Source organism: Terrapene carolina, unplaced genomic scaffold, assembly GCF_002925995.2.
Source record: "Terrapene carolina triunguis isolate 2854851 unplaced genomic scaffold, T_m_triunguis-2.0 Scaffold68, whole genome shotgun sequence".
NCBI classification, from domain to species: domain Eukaryota; kingdom Metazoa; phylum Chordata; order Testudines; family Emydidae; genus Terrapene; species Terrapene triunguis.
The window spans coordinates 3,323,663-3,348,461 of NW_020664419.1; the positions used below are offsets into that span (position 1 = coordinate 3,323,663).

Consider the following 24,799-nt stretch of genomic DNA (forward strand, 5'->3'; position numbering starts at 1 on the left):
TGGCTGTCAGAAACGGTGCTTTGAAAGGAGAGGGGTGCAGGGCAGCCGAGTTCAAAACAATGAGCAGAGTGGTCACTTGAGGCATTATGGGACAGCTCCGGAGGCCAATTACATCACAGAAAGTAATCAAGTGTCTACACTGGCAATAGAGCGCTGGAGCCTGTGCATGAATAGCCTTACGACTCTTGTCCAGGTGGTTTTTTTGCAGCGCTGCAACTGAGGACTTTCTGCGCACAAAGTGGCTTGGCAGTGTGTACACGTCTGCAGGTTGAGCGTAAAAAGCTGCTTTACTCCACAGAAACTTGCCAGTGTAGACAAACCCTTAGAAAGCAGTAGATGAAGTATTGGAATTCTTTTAAACTGATAATGGTGCATAGTAGATTCAAACCTCTTATTTTGAAGCAGTCTATTCTTCTCCAGCAGAAGGCTAACTATGGAGATCTCAAACAAGTTTTCTTCTGAAAACTCTGTAGCTGTTAATGAATTTGGAGTTCAGAGCCAATGGGCAGTGGTGAACTGGGGATTTTCCAGTATTTCCAGAGTTTATTTTGAAATCTGCTTTTAAACATATCCTGCTAAATTAAACTAAATGATCATGTTTTTTCTACTGCAACGGATAGCAAAATGATAGACAATATACAGCTCAAACACTGCACACAAGTAGTCAGTTAACTAACTAAGGATTATGAATTTGTTCCCTCTTTTGTTGTTTACTTTGGCTGTTTGCGTGGCTGCCATTCTGTATCCTAGAGATGGCTGCATTTTCAGTGGTGGTTTGTATTGTATTGTATGGAGCTTGGAAAGAGCGCAATTGTCTCTTGCGAGTTTCTGTATACATAAAAAATATTTTTCTTTCTTCCGCTGAAACGCTTGTACTTCTATCGCCTGATGTTGCATGAAGGAGATGATGTATTGTGGGGTGGTTTTTTTGCAGATATCCGTCTTCCTTGGCTGTTAGCATTCAAATCCAGACCATGTGAATCCAGCTGCTGCTTTTGAAAATGAAACCTAGCTTAACATTTGAACTTGGTCTGACCACTGGTGATTCCCATGACTGGTAACATTTAGCACAATTTAGGTTTTTAATAGGGGAGAGTGTAGGCTACTTTTCGAAGGTGACCTTCTGAAGCTATTTTCTAAACAGCACCTAGGTGAACACTTTGTTTATTAGAGCTACTTTGTAAAGAAGCAATGAACCTTGTATAATTTCTCATTTACAACTAAAGTGCAACATTCAGCTAATTGAATACATGGCTACTGTTAATTATTTTGTTACGGCTAATTGATATTCACTGAGATCATGTTCTGCAGCCCCATAAATATAATATTACTTTGCAAGTTTATATTTGAGCAGTGAATTCTCCTACCATGGCATGCTTATGCAGTTTGCTTTGTAAATGTTGCTGTGGTTTTTTTTTTTTTTCATTTTTTACTTTAAGTTTTGCTTGCTTTGCATTATTCCATAAATGCAAATAGCATTGGCCACTTGGTGGATACTTTTTAACTGAATTATTTACAGGGCTGGCAAAACTACCAGTTTCCTTCACAGTTCAGGAAACGAAATGTTTGTATCTAGACTGCTTATTCCCATAGAGGTGCATTGTTTTTATACTACCACTGATAGACTAAGAGTACCAGGATTGGATATTAATGTCATTGTGTACTCTCAGGGAATGATTACGCTGCAGTGTAATCAAGCCAGGATTCAGGCACAGGGCTGAGCCCAAACCACCCTTCTATCTACGCACATCTCTTAGACCAGGCTCACACCTAGGGTCTGAGGACCCTGTGGGGGTGGAGGATCCAAGCCTGAGTGAAGCCAGGACCCAGGGTTCAAGCCCTATTGCCTTGTAATATAGATGTAGTTCCCTCACCCCCGCCGACTTGGGTCCTGGGAGTCCGCCAACCGTATCCCGCAACGCATGGGACACCTTCCTTTGTCCTCTCTATCTCAAGAATCTCCAGTCAACTCCGGGGAAATGAAAGCAACAATCCTTGGTGTAGTGGAACAGCTTGGTGAGTCAGCATTTAACTCTTCCGTTGTCTTCAGAAAACCGAGCTGCAAACATATCATCAAAGAGCCTTCTGTGTTTGCTGTGGAGACTGAACCAAAGAAGTCTTTTTGCAGACCGTGCTACTTTATGGTCACAGGAGCAAAGTCAAAATCTGGCAAATCTCTTGTGCGAGGCCAGCAAAACAGTGAACTTATTAAGAGTACCAGGAATGACCATGCATGCCAGCAAATAGCAAAGAAGCTGGCCGCGTTGCAAATTTACCGGACTGGTGACCAGTGCAGGGAGCGAATTAAGTGGTCAAGACTGAGTACAGGAAAACCAGGAACCAGAACCGCACTTCAGGCAACTTGCCAACATCATGCCCGTTTTATGAGGATTTTGACCAGGTGCAGGGCACTGTGCCAACCAGAGAGCCAACGGTGGTGCATGATGACCTGGTCAGCCGGGATGGCGCTCTGCTGGTCCCAGAATCCAGCATGAGCAGTGACGGGAGCCAGCAGCAGGTGCTGACTGAAGACAGCAGAGTCATTATTTTTCTGTAACCGGTCCCATAGGAGGCTTTGCAGCAGGAGCAGCAGCAGCATATCCTGGGGCTGTACTCAGAGGAGCTGTTTGATGCCCACCTTCAAGGAACAGCCCATTGCAGAGCCTGGAGCAGACACAGAGGGAACAGAAGCCACCCTGAGGCCTGGTCCACACTAACCCCCCACTTCGAACTAAGATACGCAACTTCAGCTACGTTAATAACGTAGCTGAAGTCGAAGTACCTTAGTTCGAACTTACTGCGGGTCCAGACGCGGCAGGCAGGCTCCCCCGTCGACTCCGCGTACTCCTCTCGTGGAGCAGGAGTACCGGCGTCGACGGCGAGCACTTCCGGGATCGATTTATCGCGTCTAGACAAGACGCGATAAATCGATCCCAGAAGATCGATTGCTTACCGCCGGACCCGGAGGTAAGTATAGACGTACCCTGAGCCTCGTAAATTTCTGGCTTCATTTTAATGTTTATTAAAATAGGAATGGGAGAGATGGTTCATAGAATGGCAAATGCAAAAGTTATTAGAAGCCCCGGCTAGCAGCGTGTATCCACTAGTGGCGGATTGTATACCATCAGCTGCTTGGCTTCCCTCCCACCCCCACGTGGAGTTCAAAATGGAGACTGGGAAATGCAAACATTAAAATGCAGTAAAATTCACATGCAAGGCAAAGGCACAGATTTTTGCTAGTGCGTTCCTGTTTCTTAAAAATAATATCCTTACGTTGCTGTGCCTGTAAGTACGCTGCTTTGTGACCACTCAACAGTGTAATGAGCTGCCTGGAAACAGTGAACTGTGTGTATGTATGTGAGCGGGAGTGGTGCTGTAACAAAAGCACTTTGTCCCAAATTTGTCCAGAAGTGTGTCAGGGAGATTGTAGGGAAGGAGGATGGCTGTGATGTTGTATGTTTGCATTCAGTCATAACAAGCTAAGCCATGTGGAAGTGAACGCATCATCCTGTTGATTCCCTCATGAATTCTGACCCAATCCTGGATGTTCATACCTACAAACTTTTCCTGAAGCAGGAACTCCTGATAGGTAGTCACGTTTTGGGAAAGGGTGTATTTTTCAGGGCCACCTCATTAGCTGACCAGCCCACTACACTCATAGACGTGCTATGCAGTCACTATACGTTTGGATACTTCAGTTGCATACGCTGCAGGTTTCCCACCAGCAGTTAGTTTGAAATCATATGTCCCTTTGCCATTGGGCACCACAAGAACTGTTATGTCCTCCAAAATGTGGAAGGCCTGAAATGATAGAAAAAGATTTTGTAACATAGCTACTGATGACACCTTCCCCCCCCCCCCCCCCCCCCCCCCCCCCCGGCAAGCAGATCGGCAATTTTTAGAAAACAAAAAAGAACTTTGAATTTTTAATTTACCATTATCTTTTCACTTCTTTTGCTGCAATTAACCAAACTATGTCCAGGGACCTTCTGTGCTCTAAAGCATCCCTTTCACAATATACTGAAGTTTAGTTTGGAACAGTAATATTTTATGTCCTTGAAATTCCACAAAGATCTTTTCTGTGCTCTTGCACTGAGTTATTTGACACAGTCTTGTCCTGTTCCAGGTCCCTCAACCTCTACTGGCTTTGGTACCTCCACAGTTCGCCCATGCTGCAGTAGAAACCTGGGCCCATGTAACCTCATGAACCATTCCAAGAGGAAGCATTTCTGTTGGAGTTCTGGACAGGGCCAACAAACAAGTCTAGTATCAAAGACAGAGGGACTTATGGCTAGAGGAAAGGCATGGAGATGGGCAAGGAAACTGGCTGTACAGCTTGAGGACAGGGTTTCAGTGTGGGAGCAGGCACATGCTTTGCAATTCCTGGAACAGAACAGAGGCTAAGGAAGGAGGACAGAGCTCATCAGAAAGAACTGTTTGAGCAGCTGTGGCTGATATCACTAATGGGTGACAGCGTACTGGCTCCTGCTGCATCACCCACACCACAGCCTGAGTCCCCTGCGTGGTACCCAGGGATGCATTCCAGAAATAGCTTGGAAAACTCCATGGCTGGGTGGCCCATGCAGCAGGGCCGCCCAGAGGATTCCGGGGGCCTGGGGCAAAGTAATTTCGGGGGCCCCTTCCATAAAAAAAAGTTGCAATACTATAGAATACTATATCTCGTGGGGGCCCCTGCGGGGCCTGGGGCAAATTGCCCCACTTGCCCCCCTCTCTGGGCGGCCCTGCCATGCAGATGGGCACCATAAGCAGCAGCCCGGGCAACTTTGCTGCAGGCAATCCTCCATATTGACCCCGTCCTCTGTGGATGCTGTCACTCTGCTCCTCCTTTCCCAAGTGTACGGCAAACAGGGAAAGGAGAATGGGGGACCAGGAGACGTGCAACAGTAGGGGTTTCTGTATGATACTTGATTTCACTGTTGGCACTTGTTCATGCACTTTGTTTTTATTGTCTTTTATTTCCTTAAAGTTTCTGTTGTTACTGGTGTTTTGGTTCTGGCCTGCCTGGTAATGGGTGAATGCTGCACTTTTCTAATATGTGTTTATAAATAAAGATTTTTATTTCATCTATAAAGTTTATTGCTATCACTGTATCACATCATACAATGTGTATTTAAAGTAATAAAGGTAAATACGTGATCAGGGACAATTAGGAATTAGTATGCAAACACTATTCCTCAATACAGTTATCTACATCAATCCATACTTCCATCACTTCCTTACATCAGTCCATACTGCGAATCACCCCCTCCCATTTCATAAGTGATTATGTCATTCATAAGTGCATTGCTTGGCAATCAACCCCCCCAATCCCTTCCCAAGAACTGAACCTCCCACAATCAATGAGCCCCACTCCTACAAGCACATTCATAAAGGTACTACTTCCCCTCCTCCATTGGGCCGGGAAAGTCCATAATGTGGGAGCACAAAGCATCTCTGCCTTCTGTTGCCCAGGTACATCCAGCTGTGGTAACTGCACTTTCTAGCTGAGGGTACCAATTCAGTGGCCCCACACTGTTATAGGTCCCTTCAGGGGGAAATGGCTCGTCTCTGGCTTCTCAAAGGTTGTGACGAGCACAGCAAACCACAACATCTCCAACAGGATTTCAAGCTGTCAAAAGCACATTAAACAACATTTTACACCTGCTGAGTGTAATTAAACCATCTTTTGCTAGGGCTTCTGAAATTAGGGGATGGTTTTACAAGCCAAGGCAAAAAGTGGTATGTGGGGTCCCCCAGAATAACGGTGAGGACAGCAACTCCATTTATGACAATGTCATTTGGTGGGAATAGTGTCCCAGCCTGTCCATGAATATAGACTCCTGATCAGTGAAAAACCCTGTCATCATGAACTTTCCCAGTGCAACCCATTTTGACATTAATACATTGCTCTCTATGATCCACGAGGGCCTGCGTAACAGTAAGTACCATTTGTGGTTTATGTAATCATGTGCTCCTGAAGGAAGGCAAAATTGGCACACATGAGCCCCATCAGTAGCCCCAGTGCAACCTGGAAACCCCATTCTCTCAAAGTTAGCAATTACTTCAGTAATATCTTTTATGCCTGCCATCTTGGGGTAAACCACATGCCTGATTGCCTCAGAAACCTCTGCCACCACTTTACTCACAGTCAGCTTTCCAACACAAAAGTGATTGGCAACAGACCAATAGCAGTCTGGGGTAGCCAGCTTCCAGATGGCTATAGCAACTTGCTTTTGCACCCTGATAGCTGTTTTTATGTATGGGTCTTTATGCTGGTGGGTCAGGGCAAGCTGCTCACAAAGCTCCAGAAATGTAACGTTTGTCATGCAAAAGTTCTGGACCCATTGCTGCCTCATCCCAGGTCTGTAGGTCCTTCCAGTCTGTGCTTGTGGCCCCATTCCAGAAGTGCTGGTCTACACAGGGGGCATCAGCGGTTGTACCGAGTATCATGAGCAACATCAGCCAGTTCATCACCATCCTCTTCCTCCTCTCTCTGCTCCATCATAAGCTCTGTCAGGTGCCTTTGGTGGGTCAGAAGATGCCACCAAATGCCCACCAGTGTCTGACGGAAGCTCTGCCCATTTCCTGATGCAGGAATGAAAGCGCAGGTAAGAGAAGTTCTCCAAAAGGCGCTGCCTCCATGTTGTCAGCTCTGACAGCTGGTAGTGCACAGACGAAAAAGACTGCTCAGCAGGATGTGTTAGTGGGTGTGGTAGGAAGAGAGCCTAAGACATAAGCCCTTTTATCAGAGGCCTGGTATGAGGCCTGAGGCCTAAACTAAAGTAATGGTCAAACTTGCTAATATAAAGCAAAGTTAAGTTGTGAGCAAGAGGCTCACAAAATTTGGCAAAAACAGGGCTAATATTGCAGAAACACATTCCTAAGTACACCTCTACCCCGAAATAACGCGACCCGATATAACACGAATTCAGATAGAACGCAGTAAAGCAGCGCTCTGAGGGGGAGGGCGGGGCTGCGCGCTCCTGCGGATCAAAGCAAGTTCGATATAACGCGGTTTCACCTATAACACTGTAAGATTTTTTTGGCTCCCGAGGACAGCGTTATGTCGGGGTAGAGGTGTAGTGCTAGGCATAAAAATATATATACAAGTTCAAAAAAGGTGGTACCAAAACACCTCAGTACCAGCACATTCCCCAAAGATAACAAAAAACACACTGACCCATCCTAAAAATAAGGTCAGGATGGCAGCATAATGAATAAAAATGTTTTAATCAAATCATTAGGTACAAGGTAATGGGATGGTGGTTAGCCACGTCCGAGAGTGGCATCTAACTACGTCAAAGGGATAATACTGAGCAGTTTAATCGGAGCCTGCCGTACGGGCTGTCTGGCCAAAGCCAGTGCGGCACGCACAAAGAACACACACACGCAGCCGAACATCTAATGACAGCGGGCTGTTCAAACTTCCTATAATGTGCAGGTTGGACAGTGAAGTTTGCCCACAGTGCACTGCGATCGAAGGGTCACATTTCAGGAGGGCGCTAGGGAGTCTGGGATATGGTTGATTTGAGTTGGGGCTGTGTGCTGCAGTGTAGATGTCAGAGCCACAGGTTCAAGTACGGGTTAGAAAAATTTTAATGTACTCAAATTTTTAAATTCAACTAGCAGCCAGATAAAAACATTCCTAATATATATATTTTAATGATATCCGGTCATTTCTGTTTTTTGAGTCCTGGTAAGTTGGCAGATTTCAAGCAAACGAAAGTGATTTCTGCTTTAGTAGCAGCACATACGGTTTCTCTGATATATGATATGATATGGATGCCTGATTATGTTCTTTAGCAGCTTGACTGGGACTGTCGTAAAACTAATTGCATCCAGAATGACCAGTGTAATGACGTTTTACTACAGTTAGCATAGATTACAGGCACTAAGGTAGTGGGCTGCAGTGCTGAGATCTCAGTACAAAGGGGAAAGCTATTGTAGTTATAACATGCATGTGAAATTCCTAACTAAAAACTTACATTCTCTGTACAAGTTAGTAGGTTCCAAGCCTACCAAAGAAAAGAAGAATTTTAGTTCTACAAGTAGTTGCATCCAAGGTTGCTTTATAAATGTGAATGTCATGATTCCTTGATTTTTATGTATTTCATAGTTTCTGTGATCTATTAAATCTCCAATTTCTTTAATTTCTGCCATTGACTTGTGTAGTAGGATAGTGCTGCATACTCTCCGTATCTTAACTGATCCCACAGGCTGGTTCACAGCAGGCAGATGCAAAAAGCAGAACTCCTTGACCAGAGTTCCTTATGGATGAAGCACATTACTTCCAAATACACCTTTTCCTTTTCAAAGCAAATTTTCAAAATAGTGTTGAAAGTTACCATTTTTTTCAGATTTGAGCAAAAACCCTGTTTTAATATAGCCATTTCCTGGCCATTGTTGACAGAACTTTTGACTCTTTATCTTGATCTACCTTTACCTTATCTACAATCCTTTCTTCATAGATAGTTTCAAATACTGATAAAAGTCTATCTTCAAACACTCACAATCCTACACTTTTGTAATAAGTGGTCCGTTTCTAACACAATTACAAATCATGTTAAATTATCATATAAACTATTTAAAGGTCTGTCTATACCATTGTTTTGGCTAGCGCTGTCCGTGTCCATGTGAATTATTGGATGGGAAAACCATGCTGACAATAGCATGGCTGGAAAGTAAAATGGTGCTTACCATGGTTATAGCTAGCATGATATATATTTTTATGGATAGGTTCATAACTTCTCTGAACACTTTAGAGACTGCCAAGTTGAGAAAGGGGAACTAGGCCACAAAATGGTAGTCTCCCAACATGAATAAAACATTCTTTGCTCTTGTGTTCTACATGATATGAAACCATGTTGCAGCCTGGCAAAGTTCAAAGCTGTTGCACAAATTAGGAACAGTTATAACATTGCTCAGTTTTGTGCACAGCCAGGACATAACCATGTTAACTGTATTAGGACTTGTCTATACAAACACTTAGTTCACAGAAAGCTGGGGTGTCAATCTACTGCACAAAAGCCTGCCATGCATTAAATGTCGGTATGGATTCTACTGCCGTGCACTACTAGTTCCCTAGTGTGCTTTGATCTTCTCCCGTTTCAAAATGGGGTAGATCAGAGCACACTTGGGAACTTTTAGTCTGTGGTAGCAGGGTACGCATAGACATTTCGTGCATGGCAGGCTAGTGCAAGGTCGATTTGCCCCCTTGTTTGCTGAAAACTAAGTGTTTGTATAGACAAGTCCTTGGGTGTTATCAAGTTTTAACCACGTCCCAAAGCTTGGTCTGTTTTTAGTATGGAACAGGTGGGGTTTAAGTCTGCTTCTTCAAGTTTGATGGCCTTCTGTATATTTCTCATTCTACCACTTCCTGTTTTCACTCCAGGGAAGAGTCTCTTCATTTGCTACTATTGGTTTCTTTCAGTGAAGTACAGGGAATTGATTTTAATTGATCTGTCGAACTAGTTGAGGAGAATGAGTTTGTGATTAGGTGCTTTGTGGTCTCCACAGTCATTACTATTCATATTTGACCTTTTTGTGTTTTACTCTTAAACTTCCTAAAGTTGTGAATCTTTGGAAATGTGGAAGGTGAATTGCATTATGACATTTTTGACATTTTTTACACTCTGTTGACTTTTCAAAGACCGTTTCATTTGGTGACTTTGTCTCATCAGTAGGTTCAGGTGATGTATTTATAGTATTGAATTCTAAGACCTAAAGCATATTAAATTACTGTGAGCATTTGGAATAGTCATAATGGAATTTCATTACATTTTCTTTATTACTCAGCTACTTAACTGTACTTGGGTATTCTTTTTGATCGTTAGTTTGCAAGTATTTCAGGGATCATGGTAGGTATTGTCACACATGGAATGAAGTTGCACAGGACAGCTAAGATGATAATGCATTAGGAATCTGAGAGGTGAAATGATTTTTATAGCGAGAGGAACTGCTAAAGTTTTTTGTAGCCAGTGCCTGTTATGCTGATACTGTAATTTCTTAATTGCCCCCTCATGGAAAGGTTCTTGTGTGATGTTATTCGCACACTGTACATTGAAATGTAAATGTATTTTGGTGATCTTGATAGGCTCTTGATTTAAAAAAAAAAACAAATATTTTATTTTTTGATGATTCTGGCATTTTCAGAATCTTCTATTGCTTGGAATAGGAAGCATTTTTCAGATGTAATGAACATTGTATTTTAGTAATACAATGGATTCCTTCACACCATAATAGCGTAATGACATGTAAGTGTTTCCAATTTAAGTGATTCTTAGACCATACATGCAGCCCTACAAAATTGTCATAAAAATTTACCAGCTCAGGCACAAATGTAATAGCTTGCCCTTTACTATGATGATTGTATTGGAAAATAAAACTAGTCGTCCTGGGTGAGCAGATTTTTGCGAGGCTGCATAAATGTGATTAATATGATTTTTCCTATAGCTTTCTCATGTGTCTTGGATTTCTGACATTACCCACACATTGGTCTCTTTGTATTCTTTATGTCCTCCATTCATGTACTGAATTCATGACTTTATTTGTTTTTAACTTTACATGCTTCAGGAGATAGAAATAAAGGTAAGTAGTAAAACAGGGAACAAAATGAGGGATGCAGAGTGCATATTTTATACATTGAAAGACTATTTGCCTAAAAACATGGTACATGCTGAATGCCAAAGGAATTCCCTGGGCTTGACGAGCAGAATAAGTCCTGTGTCCACAAAAAAAAGTACAGTATAGAGAGCGGAGTTTGTAAGTTTCCTAGCGCGGCTCTGCCAATGCGATTTAAAGATGCTGCCTCGAGGAGTGAGGTCACTCAATTTCCAGTCTCCTTGGCATTCCAGCTGATGCTACCATCATGGGTGTTAGTTGTGGTGGGTTCTGTGATGTTGGTGCTTGACTGAAAGGCACTCAGTAGAGATCAATAACTCATTTTAGGTAGGCCACTGAATGGCCCTCAGTGGGCAATGACTATTTGATTATCATCAGCCTGGGATGAATTTTTACCAATATCCTAGAGGTGAAATGTTCTACATCCTGTTAGCAATCCCTTGACAAACATTCCCCTCTAAAGGAGTTCTTATATGTGATATTTGTGTGCACAGTGTATAAATATTTTAAAACTGTCCTTAGTGAGTCACATTGATTCTACATATCCTACTATAAGCAAAAAGCAATAAAATACCACCTCGCTCACCAGTGCTGAAAATCCAGTACCTTTCGTGAGCACTCAAGTCATAATATTAAAAGGACAGACGTCCATTAGCTGAAAGTAAACAAGGAAGCAGCTCACACAACGGTAAAAGCTTTGAAAAATTATTCAGCAGCTGCCACTCCAGCAATGGTGGTAGTTTCCAGAGAGGTGAAGAAGGGACTGGCAGGGTAAAAGTACGGAAACTGAGTCACAAGTCCACACCCATTTAGACAAATTTCTCCTTTCTGTATACTATTTCAGACAGAATTATTGTCATTTACATTTATGCAAGACAAATAACAGACACAGCCGAATTGGTAAATGGGCCACATTCTGTGGCACCAGGAAGTTCTTCCGCTTTCTGTGATAAACATCGCCTTCTCTGATCCCTTGGTCTGGTCCTTCAGTCCTGTTCTTCCATTTCTGGTCCGATGCTTCTTCAGTTTGGGACCATGTTCACTTACATCTTTTATACATGCAGCAAAGAGTCCTGTGGCACCTTATAGACTAACAGACGTATAGGAGCATGAGCTTTCGTAGGTGAATACCCACTTCTTTGGATCCGAAGAATTCTTTGCTGCTTTGCTGCAAAGGATTCTTTGCTGCTTTTATAGATCCAGACTAACACGGCTACCCCTTTGATACTTGTCTTTTATACTGTCTACATTACAGATTATTTCATCTTTATCCAATAGCCTTTTAGCACATCAATGCTTTGTGTTTTAGGTAACCGACACATTATGGATGTGTAAGCTTCAGTTACTCAATGTTTGGTTTCTGCTTATTTTTGCAGTTTCTGGGTCATTTCATTTTATGTCACCTCTGCCCCCTACCCAGGGTTTTTCCAGAAAAAGGGTTTATTTTTTCATTACATGTTTGCGTATCTCTCACTTACATCTTCCAGCACAACATGTTACCTTTTGTTCTGTCAGCAATAACGTGATTTTAAACAAACCATCAATTCTACATAAAAGAACCACACTTATGCCAACCAGGCCTTGGCCCAAGCATTACCTTATCTGTACTCATTCACTACCCATAGTTACAAATCATTAAAATATAGCTAACAATTCATTTTATCTATCAATGTTATAAGTCATTATATGTTGTTCAGTTCTATGCCTAATCTATTAGAAAGTGTGTGCGTAGTGGGGGTGGGAATTGTACAAAACACGATTCTTTAATGGCAATATTTCTTACTTCTTTAAACACAAGTTTTCATTCAAAGTCTAGTTTTGTTTGTGAATCATTGGAAGTTTTCCTATGAATGTATTTTGAGGGTGTTTCAACTTTAGGGCCTTGATCTTTAGTTGTTTTTAATGGTAATGTTTTAATGGAGCAATAGGTACACAGTGCTTTAAGGTCTGATCCAATGAAGCATTTAAGCATCTGAGCGGTCTCATTGAAGTCAATGGGACTACTAAAGAGCTTAAAGTTAAGCACATGCTTAAGTGCTATATTGGATCAGGGCCCAATGCAGAGCTGATAATTTAAAGACATGTTTTAAATCACATGCAAATGTGTGTGTTGGTGTGGGGTCTGTGGCCATGTACACACCAAAATTTCCATTTTATTTTTGGACTTTTAATATGCTAACATTCTGACTACACATGGCTTTTGTCTGGAATTATTAGGAAGTTTTCTTAAATGCAATAGTTGGCCATGAAGTTAACCTTCCAGTAAAGAGTTAATTTCAGAGTGGTGGTATGCTTGGTGCTGTCATTGTGACATTTCCAGTTGGACAAACTGTGACACAGCTGTTGAGCAAATAATACTAATAATACAATAGACAATTATATTTACATTTTCAATGCAGCAATCATCTTCTTATTAATACTGTATACTGTTTTGGCAAAAACTATTAGGCTGGAGTCTTCAATTGCTGTATACGACTTACTGATACAATTTATACTAGACTTTTTGCTCTGCAAGCGCTGCTTTTTCTTGATCCAGTTTTATCTTTACATTTCTTTTTTTAGTCCAAGCAGCTGGAAGAGAAAGACAGAGAACTAAAGAAGCATGATGCATACTACAAAGAGCAGCTGGCTCGACTGGAAGAGAGGGTGAGTCCATTTTTCTTGTTTAATTAAGAGTTTTGTTAATTTCCGTTACCAACTTCGTGGTTTCTGTTTAAGCTTAAATATCAACAGGAAGGATTTCATAAGCCAGAATTAAAATGATGGTATAAATTGGTTTTTGTCTCTTTCTGCTTGAGAAGGAAAAGTGAAGACTGAAGATAGAGGTTATTTTGAGAATCATTTTTTGATTCCTTGATGACTAATATTGTCATTAAGATGAGTTTTCATCTCTCACAATATTTACCCTAAACTATTTTTATCTTCACAAGAGGTTACTTTTCCAGCACACAGGATGAAGAGCCAGTGCAGGTGAACTGGTTTTATTTCATTGGACATTGCCCAACATTCTCAAGATTATGAGTGAAATGACAATTTTCAAACTTAATTATCTTCCCCTTCCCTTCTTCCTCCCCACCCAAAATAAATAAAATAAAAAAATAAAAGCACAATCACATCTTTGGTTAGGCAGAGATCATTGCTCCTAGCCAAACCACCAAGATATGTAGGGAAAGATTAATCTTTATTGTAATTTGACATGTTCAGAAGGCACTAGCAAATTTTACCTCAAAAGAATTTGAAACTACACTGCAAACAGCTGGAACAATCCAGATAGCTTAATGATAGTGGAAGTGTTATGAAATGTGTTCTTTTTAATGAAGTAAATATTTCAAAAAGATGTATTGCTATTCATATTTGCATCTTACATAATGACATGTGTAACAAATCACGCTTCTCACCTTTTTGGCATCCTTTGAGGCATGTCCCAACATTTGGGACAACTTTCAACTTGCATAGCTTTGCCTTTTTCATCCAAGAAGCTACATGAATTAAAGGCCCTCTGGATAATCAGCTGAGCATGAGCTTCTAGTGTGACACTGTGGCCAAAAGGCTCGTGCGATCCTTGGATGCATAAACAGGAGTATCGAATAAGAGTGGAAGAGGTGGTGTTACCTCTATATTCTGCACAGTGTGACCACTGCTGGAATATTGTGTCCAGTTCTGGTGTCCACAATTCAAGAAACATATTGATAAATTGGAGAGGATTCAGATAAGAGCCATGAGAATGACTAAAGGATTGAAAAACATGCCTTATATAGTGATAGACTCAAGGAAGGTTAAGGGATGACTAGGTTACAGTCTATAGGTATGTATATAGGGAATAAATATTTCATAGATTCATAGATTCTAGGACTGGAAGGGACCTCGAGAGGTCATCGAGTCCAGTCCCCTGCCCGCATGGCAGGACCAAATACTGTCTAGACCATCCCTGACAGACATTTATCTAACCTACTCTTAAATATCTCCAGAGATGGAGATTCCACAACCTCCCTAGGCAATTTATTCCACTGTTTAACCACCCTGACAGTTAGGAACTTTTTCCTAATGTCCAACCTAGACCTCCCTTGCTGCAGTTTAAGCCCATTGCTGCTTGCTCTATCCTTAGAGGCTAAGGTGAACAAGTTTTCTCCCTCCTCCTTATGACACCCTTTTAGATACCTGAAAACTGCTATCATGTCCCCTCTCAGTCGTCTCTTTTCCAAACTAAACAAACCCAATTCTTTCAGCCTTCCTTCATAGGTCATGTTCTCAAGACCTTTAATCATTCTTGTTGCTCTTCTCTGGACCCTTTCCAATTTCTCCACATCTTTCTTGAAATGCGGTGCCCAGAACTGGACACAATACTCCAGCTGAGGCCTAACCAGAGAAGAGTAGAGCGGAAGAATGACTTCTCGTGCCTTGCTCACAAGACACCTGTTAATACATCCCAGAATCATGTTTGCTTTTTTTGCAACAGCATCACACTGTTGACTCATATTTAGCTTGTGGTCCACTATAACCCCTAGATCCCTTTCTGCCGTACTCCTTCCTAGACAGTCTCTTCCCATTCTGTATGTGTGAAACTGATTTTTTCTTCCTAAGTGGAGCACTTTGCATTTGTCTTTGTTAAACTTCATCCTGTTTAACTCAGACCATTTCTCCAATTTGTCCAGATCATTTTGAATTATGACCCTGTCCTCCAAAGCAGTTGCAATCCCTCCCAGTTTGGTATCATCCGCAAACTTAATAAGCGTACTTTCTATGCCAATATCTAAGTCGTTAATGAAGATATTGAACAGAGCCGGTCCCAAAACAGACCCCTGTGGAACCCCACTCGTTATGCCTTTCCAGCAGGATTGGGAACCATTAATAACAACTCTCTGAGTACGGTTATCCAGCCAGTTATGCACCCACCTTATAGTAGCCCCATCTAAATTGTATTTGCCTAGTTTATCGATAAGAATATCATGCGAGACCGTATCAAATGCCTTACTAAAGTCTAGGTATACCACATCCACAGCTTCTCCCTTATCCACAAGACTCGTTATCCTATCAAAGAAAGCTATCAGATTGGTTTGACATGATTTGATAATGGGCTCTTCAGTGTAGCAAACACAGGGTATAACAAAATGAATTGCTGAAAGTTGAAGCAGGAGAAATTCAAACTGGAAATAAGATGCAAATTTTTAAACAGTGAGTATAATTAACCATTGAAACTACTTGGGGTTTTGGCATTTTTTGAATCCAGATTGGCTCTTTTTCTAAAAGATATTCTAGGCCAAACAGGAATTATTTTGGGTAAATCCTAGGGCCTGTATTATACAAGAGGTCAGACGCAATTACAGTGATTCCTTCTGGCCTTATAATCTAGGAATAACATGCCGGCCGTAACTTTGGATACCTTGAGATTTCTTGGTTTTGATAAATCTTAATATGGTTAAGATATTACTGTAATTGATATTTATTCACATATACAGCTGTGTCATACGGGACTAAAAACTTTGTAATGGATTAGAGAGGACAGCATGTTGCACAAATTGTCAGTGTATATAATTGGCTACAGTGAGCGTTTTAGTTAGAGGATAGATGGGATGTAGTGTTTTTATGGGTTGAGCTACTTTTTTGCAAACAAGACAGATGAAGTTATTATTATTTTGGCAATGAAATGTATTTTGAAATGGCCAGATACCAGTTTATTTTAAATTGCCATTAAGATGACACATTAGCTGAACCATCAAGACATGGAGTCTCAGTGCATTCTCAGTTGAGACTCCTCAGCTCTTGAACTCATTCTTTCTGGTGCTCTTCCAAAACTTGAATCTTATAGTTTGTGGTGCATGGTGCAAGGCTTACTTTTTCGGCCAAGCATTAGTTTGACCTTACGGGGGAATACTATGGAGGCTTTTTTGTCAGTTTGGTTTGGGCTTGTTGATAGGAGGATATCTCTTAAGGCTCTGCGTAATAGTTGGGGGTTTCCAGGAAGCATGACAAAGGATATTCAATAAACAGTTAGTCATATTTTTAGTTACATCATATACATAGAGTAAAATGCATTTTATCCTTCAGTGCCTTTTTGTTTATTCAGAGCAGATACAGAGCTAAAGTGGCAGAGGAGACTTGAGAGAAGGGGCCAGAGTAGACTAGCTTAGTGGATTTGAGATCTAGCGTACCTATGTTGAATGTGTACTGTTGCATGTATAACTGAGATAACAAACCGTACTGATTTTAGTGCCAGCTTTATGTGCAATGCTGAAGATTTTTAATGGACCACTCCTTCCCATGTGTCAAGGAACGCAGGATCTCTGCTGCATCTTCTCTCTGCTGAGGGAACTGGGGTTATTTTGTCTGCAGAAGAGACGAGTTAGGAGGATTTGATAGCAGCCTTCAATTACCTGAAGGGAGGTTCCAAAGAGGATGGAGCTAGGCTGTTCTCGGTGGTGGCAAATGACAGAACAAGAAGCAATGGTCTCAAGTTGCAGTGGGGGAGGTCTAGGTTGGATATTTGGAAACACTATTTCACTAGGAGGGGTGAAGCACTGGAATGGATTACCTAAGGAGGTGGTGGAATCTCCATCCTTAGAGGTTTTTAAGGCCTGGCTTGACAAAGCCTTGGCTGGGATGATTTAGTTGGGGTTGGTCCTGCTTTGAGCAGGGGATTGGATAGATGACCTCCTGAGGTCTCTTCCAACCCTAATATTCTATGATTCTATCTTGGTTTCTCCTCTTGAAATTGAATTTCTCAGGACGAGAGCAGAACATTCTCAGTTGAGGGTTCTCTGTGCCTCTATCTGTCAGAGTTGGGTGCTTTTCATGGCATGTTAGAAAGCTAATTTCTTCATTCTGCCTTTTGTATTGATATATTAAAGAACCACTGCTTTGGCTAGGTGATTATTTTGTTTGTTTGTAAATCCAGTCTGAGGCATGCAGGTTCCAATGCAGTGGATGTTCCATAGGTGCTGAAATGAGATGAGTTCTATCCCCAAAGTCTGGTTTATCTTCTGGAAAGTTTTGGGGTGTGCAGGACTGGAAGAAGAAGAACAGGGCTACATGCAAAGTTCAGGTCAGGATCTGAACTGCATCCAAGTTGTGGAATATTTTTTTACCTGGATGTCTCCCCCCACCTCCGGGTCATTTGTTAGACAAAACAATGCTGATAATTTTTGAGCACCATGATAGAAATAGAACTGAAAGTAACCAAAGAAGGAATGAAGAGGCTGTTGGATTCTCCATGTTGTAGAGAATGGAGGAGGTGGGCTTAAAGGGAGCTATAATGCGCAAATTAATAGAGTAGTGTAGCGTGTAGTTTATTTCTAAACTCTCATTGATTTCAGTGGAAGTCTGCACACAAATAATGGCGTGTGCTGTAGAACAGAGAGAGAAGATAAGAGTTGAAGAGAAAGATTGGAACTTGGAGAAATAAAATGTCAATATGAAGAAACTTGTATTATTAGTCTTGTCATCTGTGGTGAAGCATGCTAATTAAATTTTAAGATCATTCTTACATCAAATAAGCACATTTTAACAATACCTTGGTTACTAATAGGTGGCATTTGTGTCTATTGCATCACTAAGTGTCAGAGCTCATCTGTATGATTAATTGGCTTTTTGATAACTTAGCTTTTTTTCAATTAGAAGCTTCATATTTGTGTTCTTCTGTGCTGCTGAGAAAACAATGCAGACATTGATAATAAAGGGAGATGACAACAGAACAGATTAGTGTCAGCACAATGTGCTCCTTATGGAGAGAAATTATTATACATATTCACTGCCAGATGAAGTCTGTCACTTATAAAATATTTCAGTGACTGGAGTGAAGATGTGTCAACCTTTTCAGGGGATTAATACAGGACAAAGTAACTGTGCACCAGTGACAGCTGTGGTACTAAAACATAAACAATTCTATTCTCAGGGGCAATAGCTGTTCATAAATTTGGTTTATGTGCTAAAAATCCTTTGGTGCTTTCCAAAAAACAGTGATTTCCCCCAACAGCTGCTAGTGTTTCTAGGTCAAAGATGGCACATAAACTAAGAGTTATTGCATACTCCACAGCAGCTAAGCAAAATGGAATAGTTTAACAAAGGAGTTAAAGAATAACCTTCAGATACAGTATATCTGGTTAGGCTATAAACTCATTATTTAAGAGTTCCCACATTAGACTTTCAGAGAGAAATTCATTCATCAGCTCTAAAGGGGCTTATTCTACTTCTTATATACCCAGGAGATTTATGGACATTGCTCCTTGCACACATTCTGATCAGAACAGATCACTGCGGATTGGTACATATGTAGTTGTAGGATACAGAGGTAACATTTTTGGGTCACTTTTTTTTTAATGCTGATGGGAACAGGATCCAATGGTACCTTTATTTGTAGTAATTGGAATAGAAGCTGTAATGCAGTTGTAGATGTTCCTCATTGTCTGTTTATGGTTCTTGTAAGTGAAATGAAAAATTAATAGAAAATTAGATTTAAAAAAAAGGCCCACAGAACAATATCTCATGATAGAACCACTCTGCATTCTGTAGTACCCTAAATGTTCACACATACGATATGTTGACTTTTCCTTAAAATCGCAGAGTAAGAATTGATGAGATGAGCTTTTACTACTTTCGGTCTGTGAAGCTGTGCATGCTCCCACGACCTTTTTTTTCTAACACACACCAAGAATTGTGTCCCCCTCTTGTATTTGCCATTGACTGATATGGCTGATCAGGACATTCTGTCAATGGTCTAACTTTACATTGTCTCAAGATCTCATCTGTCTTTGCATTTCTAATGTGCTCATCACTGTGTTATCTGGAGGCCAACAAAAATAATAATAATTGTACAGATTTTGTTCATAGTGCGACTTGCGCTCCACCGTTCCTTGATACAGTTGCTGTTGCTTTAGAGTATTTTTAAATCAATGAGAAATGCTAGCTGTCTCTCTTCACCTTTACAGTGCCATGCAGATCTATGGTACTATATAAGTAATACAGTTTATAGGAAGTGAAACAACTTACATTCAGTTCTCATTTAGTGTTCCGCTCTATCCTTACGGGAATCATGCCCCTATTTGTGGGAGTAGGATTGAAGGGGTTTTTAATAGGCTAGTATATGACAAAATTATTTAACTTCTGTCGGTCTCATATGAATGAGTAAGAAATAAGCCCTAATGTTGGTCAGGCTGTGGCTCAATCAAGGCAATAAGTTCCTATGCTTCTAATTTCCTAGAAATATCTTCACTGGGCAGTGTACAGAGTACGTGTATGTATTTTAAAAGAGCTAGATGTTGTTAGTATTTACTGTTTATATTATAGCAGCCCTCAGAGGCCCCCTACATCGTGGTAGGTGCTGTACAATCTCAGAGAGAGACAAAATCCCTGTCTCAAATAGCTTAAAGTCTGAGGTCCTGATCCTTCAGTGAATTCTCTATGGATTTCAGTGGAGTTCTTATGGGCGCAGAGGGTCTTCTTGTGCAAAGCTTATTGTCAGATCAGAGCCTAAGAATATAGACATAAGTTCTGGAAAAATGATAGTCTTACCTGAATCCATTTTATTTTTTTCGTGACTTAAATTTTGAGGAAGGATTTACAAATCATCAGGTCAGCACTTAATTTGGGGATTCTATTTACCGTTTAGGCTGTCAAGGCGTATTAACCTTAAGGTAAGATGAGCACAAAGCTGTGAGCTGATGGCACACACTATACCAGGTATTAAATAGTATAATCCATCCTGTTTGCTACAGTAAATAGGATTTCACTATTATGATGTGTCAGGGTTTTCAGAGAAATCAAATTTACTAGACATTAAACTGCCATCCTTTCTGCTGAGCAGCTTTATTCTGGGATCTTGCGTTCAAATTAATCCGGTTGGTAGGAAATGCTCATACCAATTGTGCAGGGAAATTATAATTTAATGATCTCTTCCTTTTCTCTATTCAGGGCTTAGAATGGGCCACTGTGCTTTGCAATGATAGCCCCAGGGCTCTGAAAAGGAGATAATATACAGTTCAGCTTCAGAGCCAAGTCTTGCCTTTTTTTGAGTTTGTAATGAACATAAGTACTAAGATGCAAACAATATGGGTTTCACTTTTGTTCAGACTTTCCAGTATTTTGTTTACCCTTTCTGAGACTCAACAACTCAGCTGCAGCTTGCAAGGTGTAGATAATAAGAGAATCAAAAAGTTTTATAACAAAGCAACGTAAATCAATTCAAACCTTTATGTTCTCTACAATATATTGGGAGTAGTGTAAGCATGCTTAATTTAAAAAATAAATATGCTATCGCCCTGTTCCTTTTCGTGGAGATATTGCATTACTGTATCAGCAAGAATTTTATAACCGGGAAAGGATTCAACTCCTTACATCCTGTGTTTAAGAGCTGCAGTTAGTACAGCAAACACATTTTCTCTGCACACGTTTGGACTTCATTCATTCATGGCTTTCAGAATCAAATGACAATGATATCGATAAAATGTTTGGAGACTTTGGGCTGGATCCATCAGAGTGGAAAATGATGATAACGTGCAGTTGTGTGTAATACATTTTATGTGAGGAACTGAGAGCTTTGTTAACATTAAGTCTGAGAATTAATTAATTTACCTCTGGGGTGTAACTTGGCTGACTGGCAAAGATCTACTTGTTGGTTGACCAGGGTGAATAACTTCCTTGCTGAACAAATACAATATCAGTAAGTTTTTTGATACTGTCAGTCATAATGCTAAGTGATGGGCAAATAGATTTTTGTGCCTGGGCTGGTTTTAACATATTCTACACCACTAACCATAACTGTACACAACAGCACTAATAAAACTGCTTAGCACTTGACATTTTGCAAACACTATGTGAATAATAAGTAATCAGTACATTGATCCCTACACAACAGCTTAGGTTGGGATCTTTAGTGATTGCAAGAGGTCAAGACTTTGTATACATATCTCATTTGAAAGGTGGCCCCTCCAGCACCAGAGAGCCCCATAACTCCATGCCATGCCATTGATTCCGTCCTGATTCACAAGTCAGAGTGCCATTCAGCTATCACTCTCTTTTATCTAATGCTGTATATATAGTGCCTCTTGTCATAGTATCTGGCCCTATCTTGACTAAGATTTAAAAATGGGATATTAGGTTATATCAGCTGTCTTGATCTAACTAGTGCTTTTCAAAACTCTAGCCAGGACAAGGCAAATTATATTTTAGTGCCTGGTAAGCTGGTCGAGCTAAAGCCTAGGAGACAGACTAGGCATTAACTCAACCACCTTAGCATGGGCTAGCCTACAATTTGCAATTAGACCTGCAAAGTGTTGTCCATAATGGAATCTGTTCTCCCTCTCTCCCAGGTTCCAGGCAAGGGACAAGGGGTAGGGGTTGAAAAAGTGCAGCAAAATTTGCCTGACATTTTGAATTTCATTTAAAATGTGTCCAAGTACGCTATTTGCTGTATAAAACAAAGTCCTAAGTGTTGCTAGTGGAGTAAGGATGGGGAGATGTGATTGAATTAATATCATCCACAGAGCAGGCTAGTTATAAAGCTTAAATTTCTCCAGCATCACTATATGCCAGCCTAGATACTGGGTCTCTATCCTCCTGTCTATAGACAATGACAGGGTCTGAAAAAAACAAATCTGTGTATTTGTTTGCAGAACTCCTTCATGTATAACTAAGAAAACAGTGTGACGTCCATTTGAAAATCTTAATATATTGTGCAGACAGTGAATTAAAACTCATAGCATCTCTGTGAGGTTGTTGGTGTCGCGCCCCATTTTGCAGTTGGGGAAATTGAGGCAGAGGGCAATAATGTGACTTGGCCCAGGTTACACAGCAATTCTGTGGCAGAGATGAGAATAGAAGCAAAGCTGAAATTAGATCCAGATTGCCAAATTCCCACCTGTGAGCTTGGGCTTTCAAACTATTCATTCTTCTTCGAGCGCTTGTTCATGTCCATTCCAATCAGGTGTGTGCACGTACACGTGCACAGTAGCCGGAAAATTTTTCCCTTAGCAGCAACTGTAGGGTCAGCCTGGATGCCCCCTGGATTTGCACCTTCATGGTGTCCAATATAGAGCCCTGCCCGACCGTACATCCCCTCAGTTCCTTCTTACCACCAGTGACGGTAGCTTGCTCTTTCCCTTGCTCTTCTCTTGCTTCGGCAAGTGGATTAGCAGTACTTTATAAGCTGTACATAATTAGTTTCCAGTAGTTAGTATAGTTTAGTAGTTCTTTACAAGTTTAAGTTATGGGGGGTTCCCCCCACCCATTTGTTACTGGGGCCTGCCGCGATTCCGGGCTTTAAGAATTGTCAGATTTGCGTGAAGCGCATGCCAAAAGGTGAGCCCCCACACCTCCTGCTTATGGTGCCTGGGTGAGTCTCACCAGAAAGACCTCTGCAAGCTGTGTCGGGAATTCCGACCGAGAACTATTAGGGAGACGGAGCAGTGTCTCAAAATTCTCCTTATGGAAGCAGCTCTCCGACCTCAGGCGGACCCAGGCCCCCGGGAATCCTGCTCCCCGCATGTCGTCTTCAGTGTGAAGTGCTCCGGCGCCATCTTTGAAGGATCCAGCACCGAAGAAAGATACTGGCAAGGAAGCTTGGCACTGTCATGGAGCCTCTCAGGGACATTCCAGCCTTCGGCACCAGTCCCAGTTGCCGGCGCAGAAGAAAGAACATAAGAAAGGCCGTACCGGGTCAGACCAAAGGTCCATCTAGCCCAGTATCCTGTCTACCGACAGTGGCCAATGCCAGGTGCCCCAGAGGGAGTGAACCTAACAGGCAATGATCAAGTGATCTCTCTCCTGCCATCCATCTCCACCCTCTGACAGACAGAGGCTAGGGACACCATTCCTTACCCGTCCTGGCTAATAGCCATTAATGGACTTAACCACCATGAATTTATCCAGTTCTCTTTTAAACTCTGTTATAGTCCTAGCCTTCACAACCTCCTCAGGTAAGGAGTTCCACAAGTTGACTGTGCGCTGCGTGAAGAAGAACTTCCTTTTATTTGTTTTAAACCTGCTGCCTATTAATTTCATTTGATGACCCCTAGTTCTTGTATTATGGGAATAAGTAAATAACTTTTCCTTATCCACTTTCTCCACATCACTCATGATTTTATATACCTCTATCATATCCCCCCTTAGTCTCCTCTTTTCCAAGCTGAAGAGTCCTAGCCTCTTTAATCTCTCCTCATATGGGACCCGTTCCAAACCCTTAATCATTTTAGTTGCCCTTTTCTGAACCTTTTCTAGTGCCAGTATATCTTTTTTGAGATGAGGAGACCACATCTGTACGCAGTATTCGAGATGAGGGCGTACCATTGATTTATATAAGGGCAATAATATATTCTCAGTCTTATTCTCTATCCCCTTTTTAATGATTCCCAACATCCTGTTTGCTTTTTTGACCGCCTGTGCACACTGCGTGGACATTTTCAGAGAAATGAGGTCAGAGAAAGGCCGATCTCCCTCAGCAAGACCCAGGGACCAGACACCAGTGGCACCTCAGTCGGGCCACGGCTTGGAGACTCAGAGTGGGGCCACGTTGACTCCTGCCCGAGCGAGGCAGTTGACTATGGGTTCATCTCGCTCATTGCACCCATTAGAGCATCTACCACTCCCATCCACCCCAGAGGCTTTCGAGGTGGCGCAGAACCTATTGAGGCTCATGGCGCTGTGCTCGCCGCCGAGACAGGAGTGTGTCCTGGCACCGCAGGTTCCATCCCGGCGCCCCAGGCAGTCACAGGGAAAGCCAGCAATGATGACATGCCGATCCCCATCACTTTGGCACTCTTCTACTCCAGCACCGCCATCCAGGGAGTGCAGTCTGCACCCTGCTTCCCGACGCTCTACTTTGAGAGGAGCAGCACCACCCCGGTCCTTCTACTCGGAGTCAGAGTTGGAGTTGAACTCATACCTCTCTGACTATAGCAGGAGCAGAAGATCCTCCATGGCACCATAGGCAGTCCCGCCTGATGCAGTGGGCCCCTCAATGGCAAAATTCACCACAGTCGCCCTTTTGGATTCCATGGGCTTTCCAAGCCCAGGGTCGGAGCCACGGGTCCCACTTGGTTGCAGCATCAGTGGCGTCCGCAACGTTCTTTTCGCCACGATTGGCATCGGAGACAGTGCCTCGGTCGTTAAAACTGGCACCAACTGTGGCACAGACATCGACTGCTTCGGCACTTGAGGCTTCAGCGGCCCCAGTTGCGGCTACAGCACCCTT

At 41.8% G+C, this 24,799-nt stretch overlaps 1 protein-coding gene across 2 annotated transcripts in view; it reads left to right on the forward strand.

The window, feature by feature from the left end:
- Nucleotides 1-24,799, forward strand: part of CHCHD3 (coiled-coil-helix-coiled-coil-helix domain containing 3) — a 253,008-nt gene that overhangs the window by 149,668 nt on the left and 78,541 nt on the right. For both annotated transcript variants that reach the window (XM_026648607.2, XM_026648608.2), the window contains exon 5: nucleotides 13,183-13,266. In XM_026648607.2, the coding sequence (XP_026504392.1) occupies nucleotides 13,183-13,266 (84 nt within the window). The remainder of the gene's footprint in view (nucleotides 1-13,182; nucleotides 13,267-24,799) is intronic.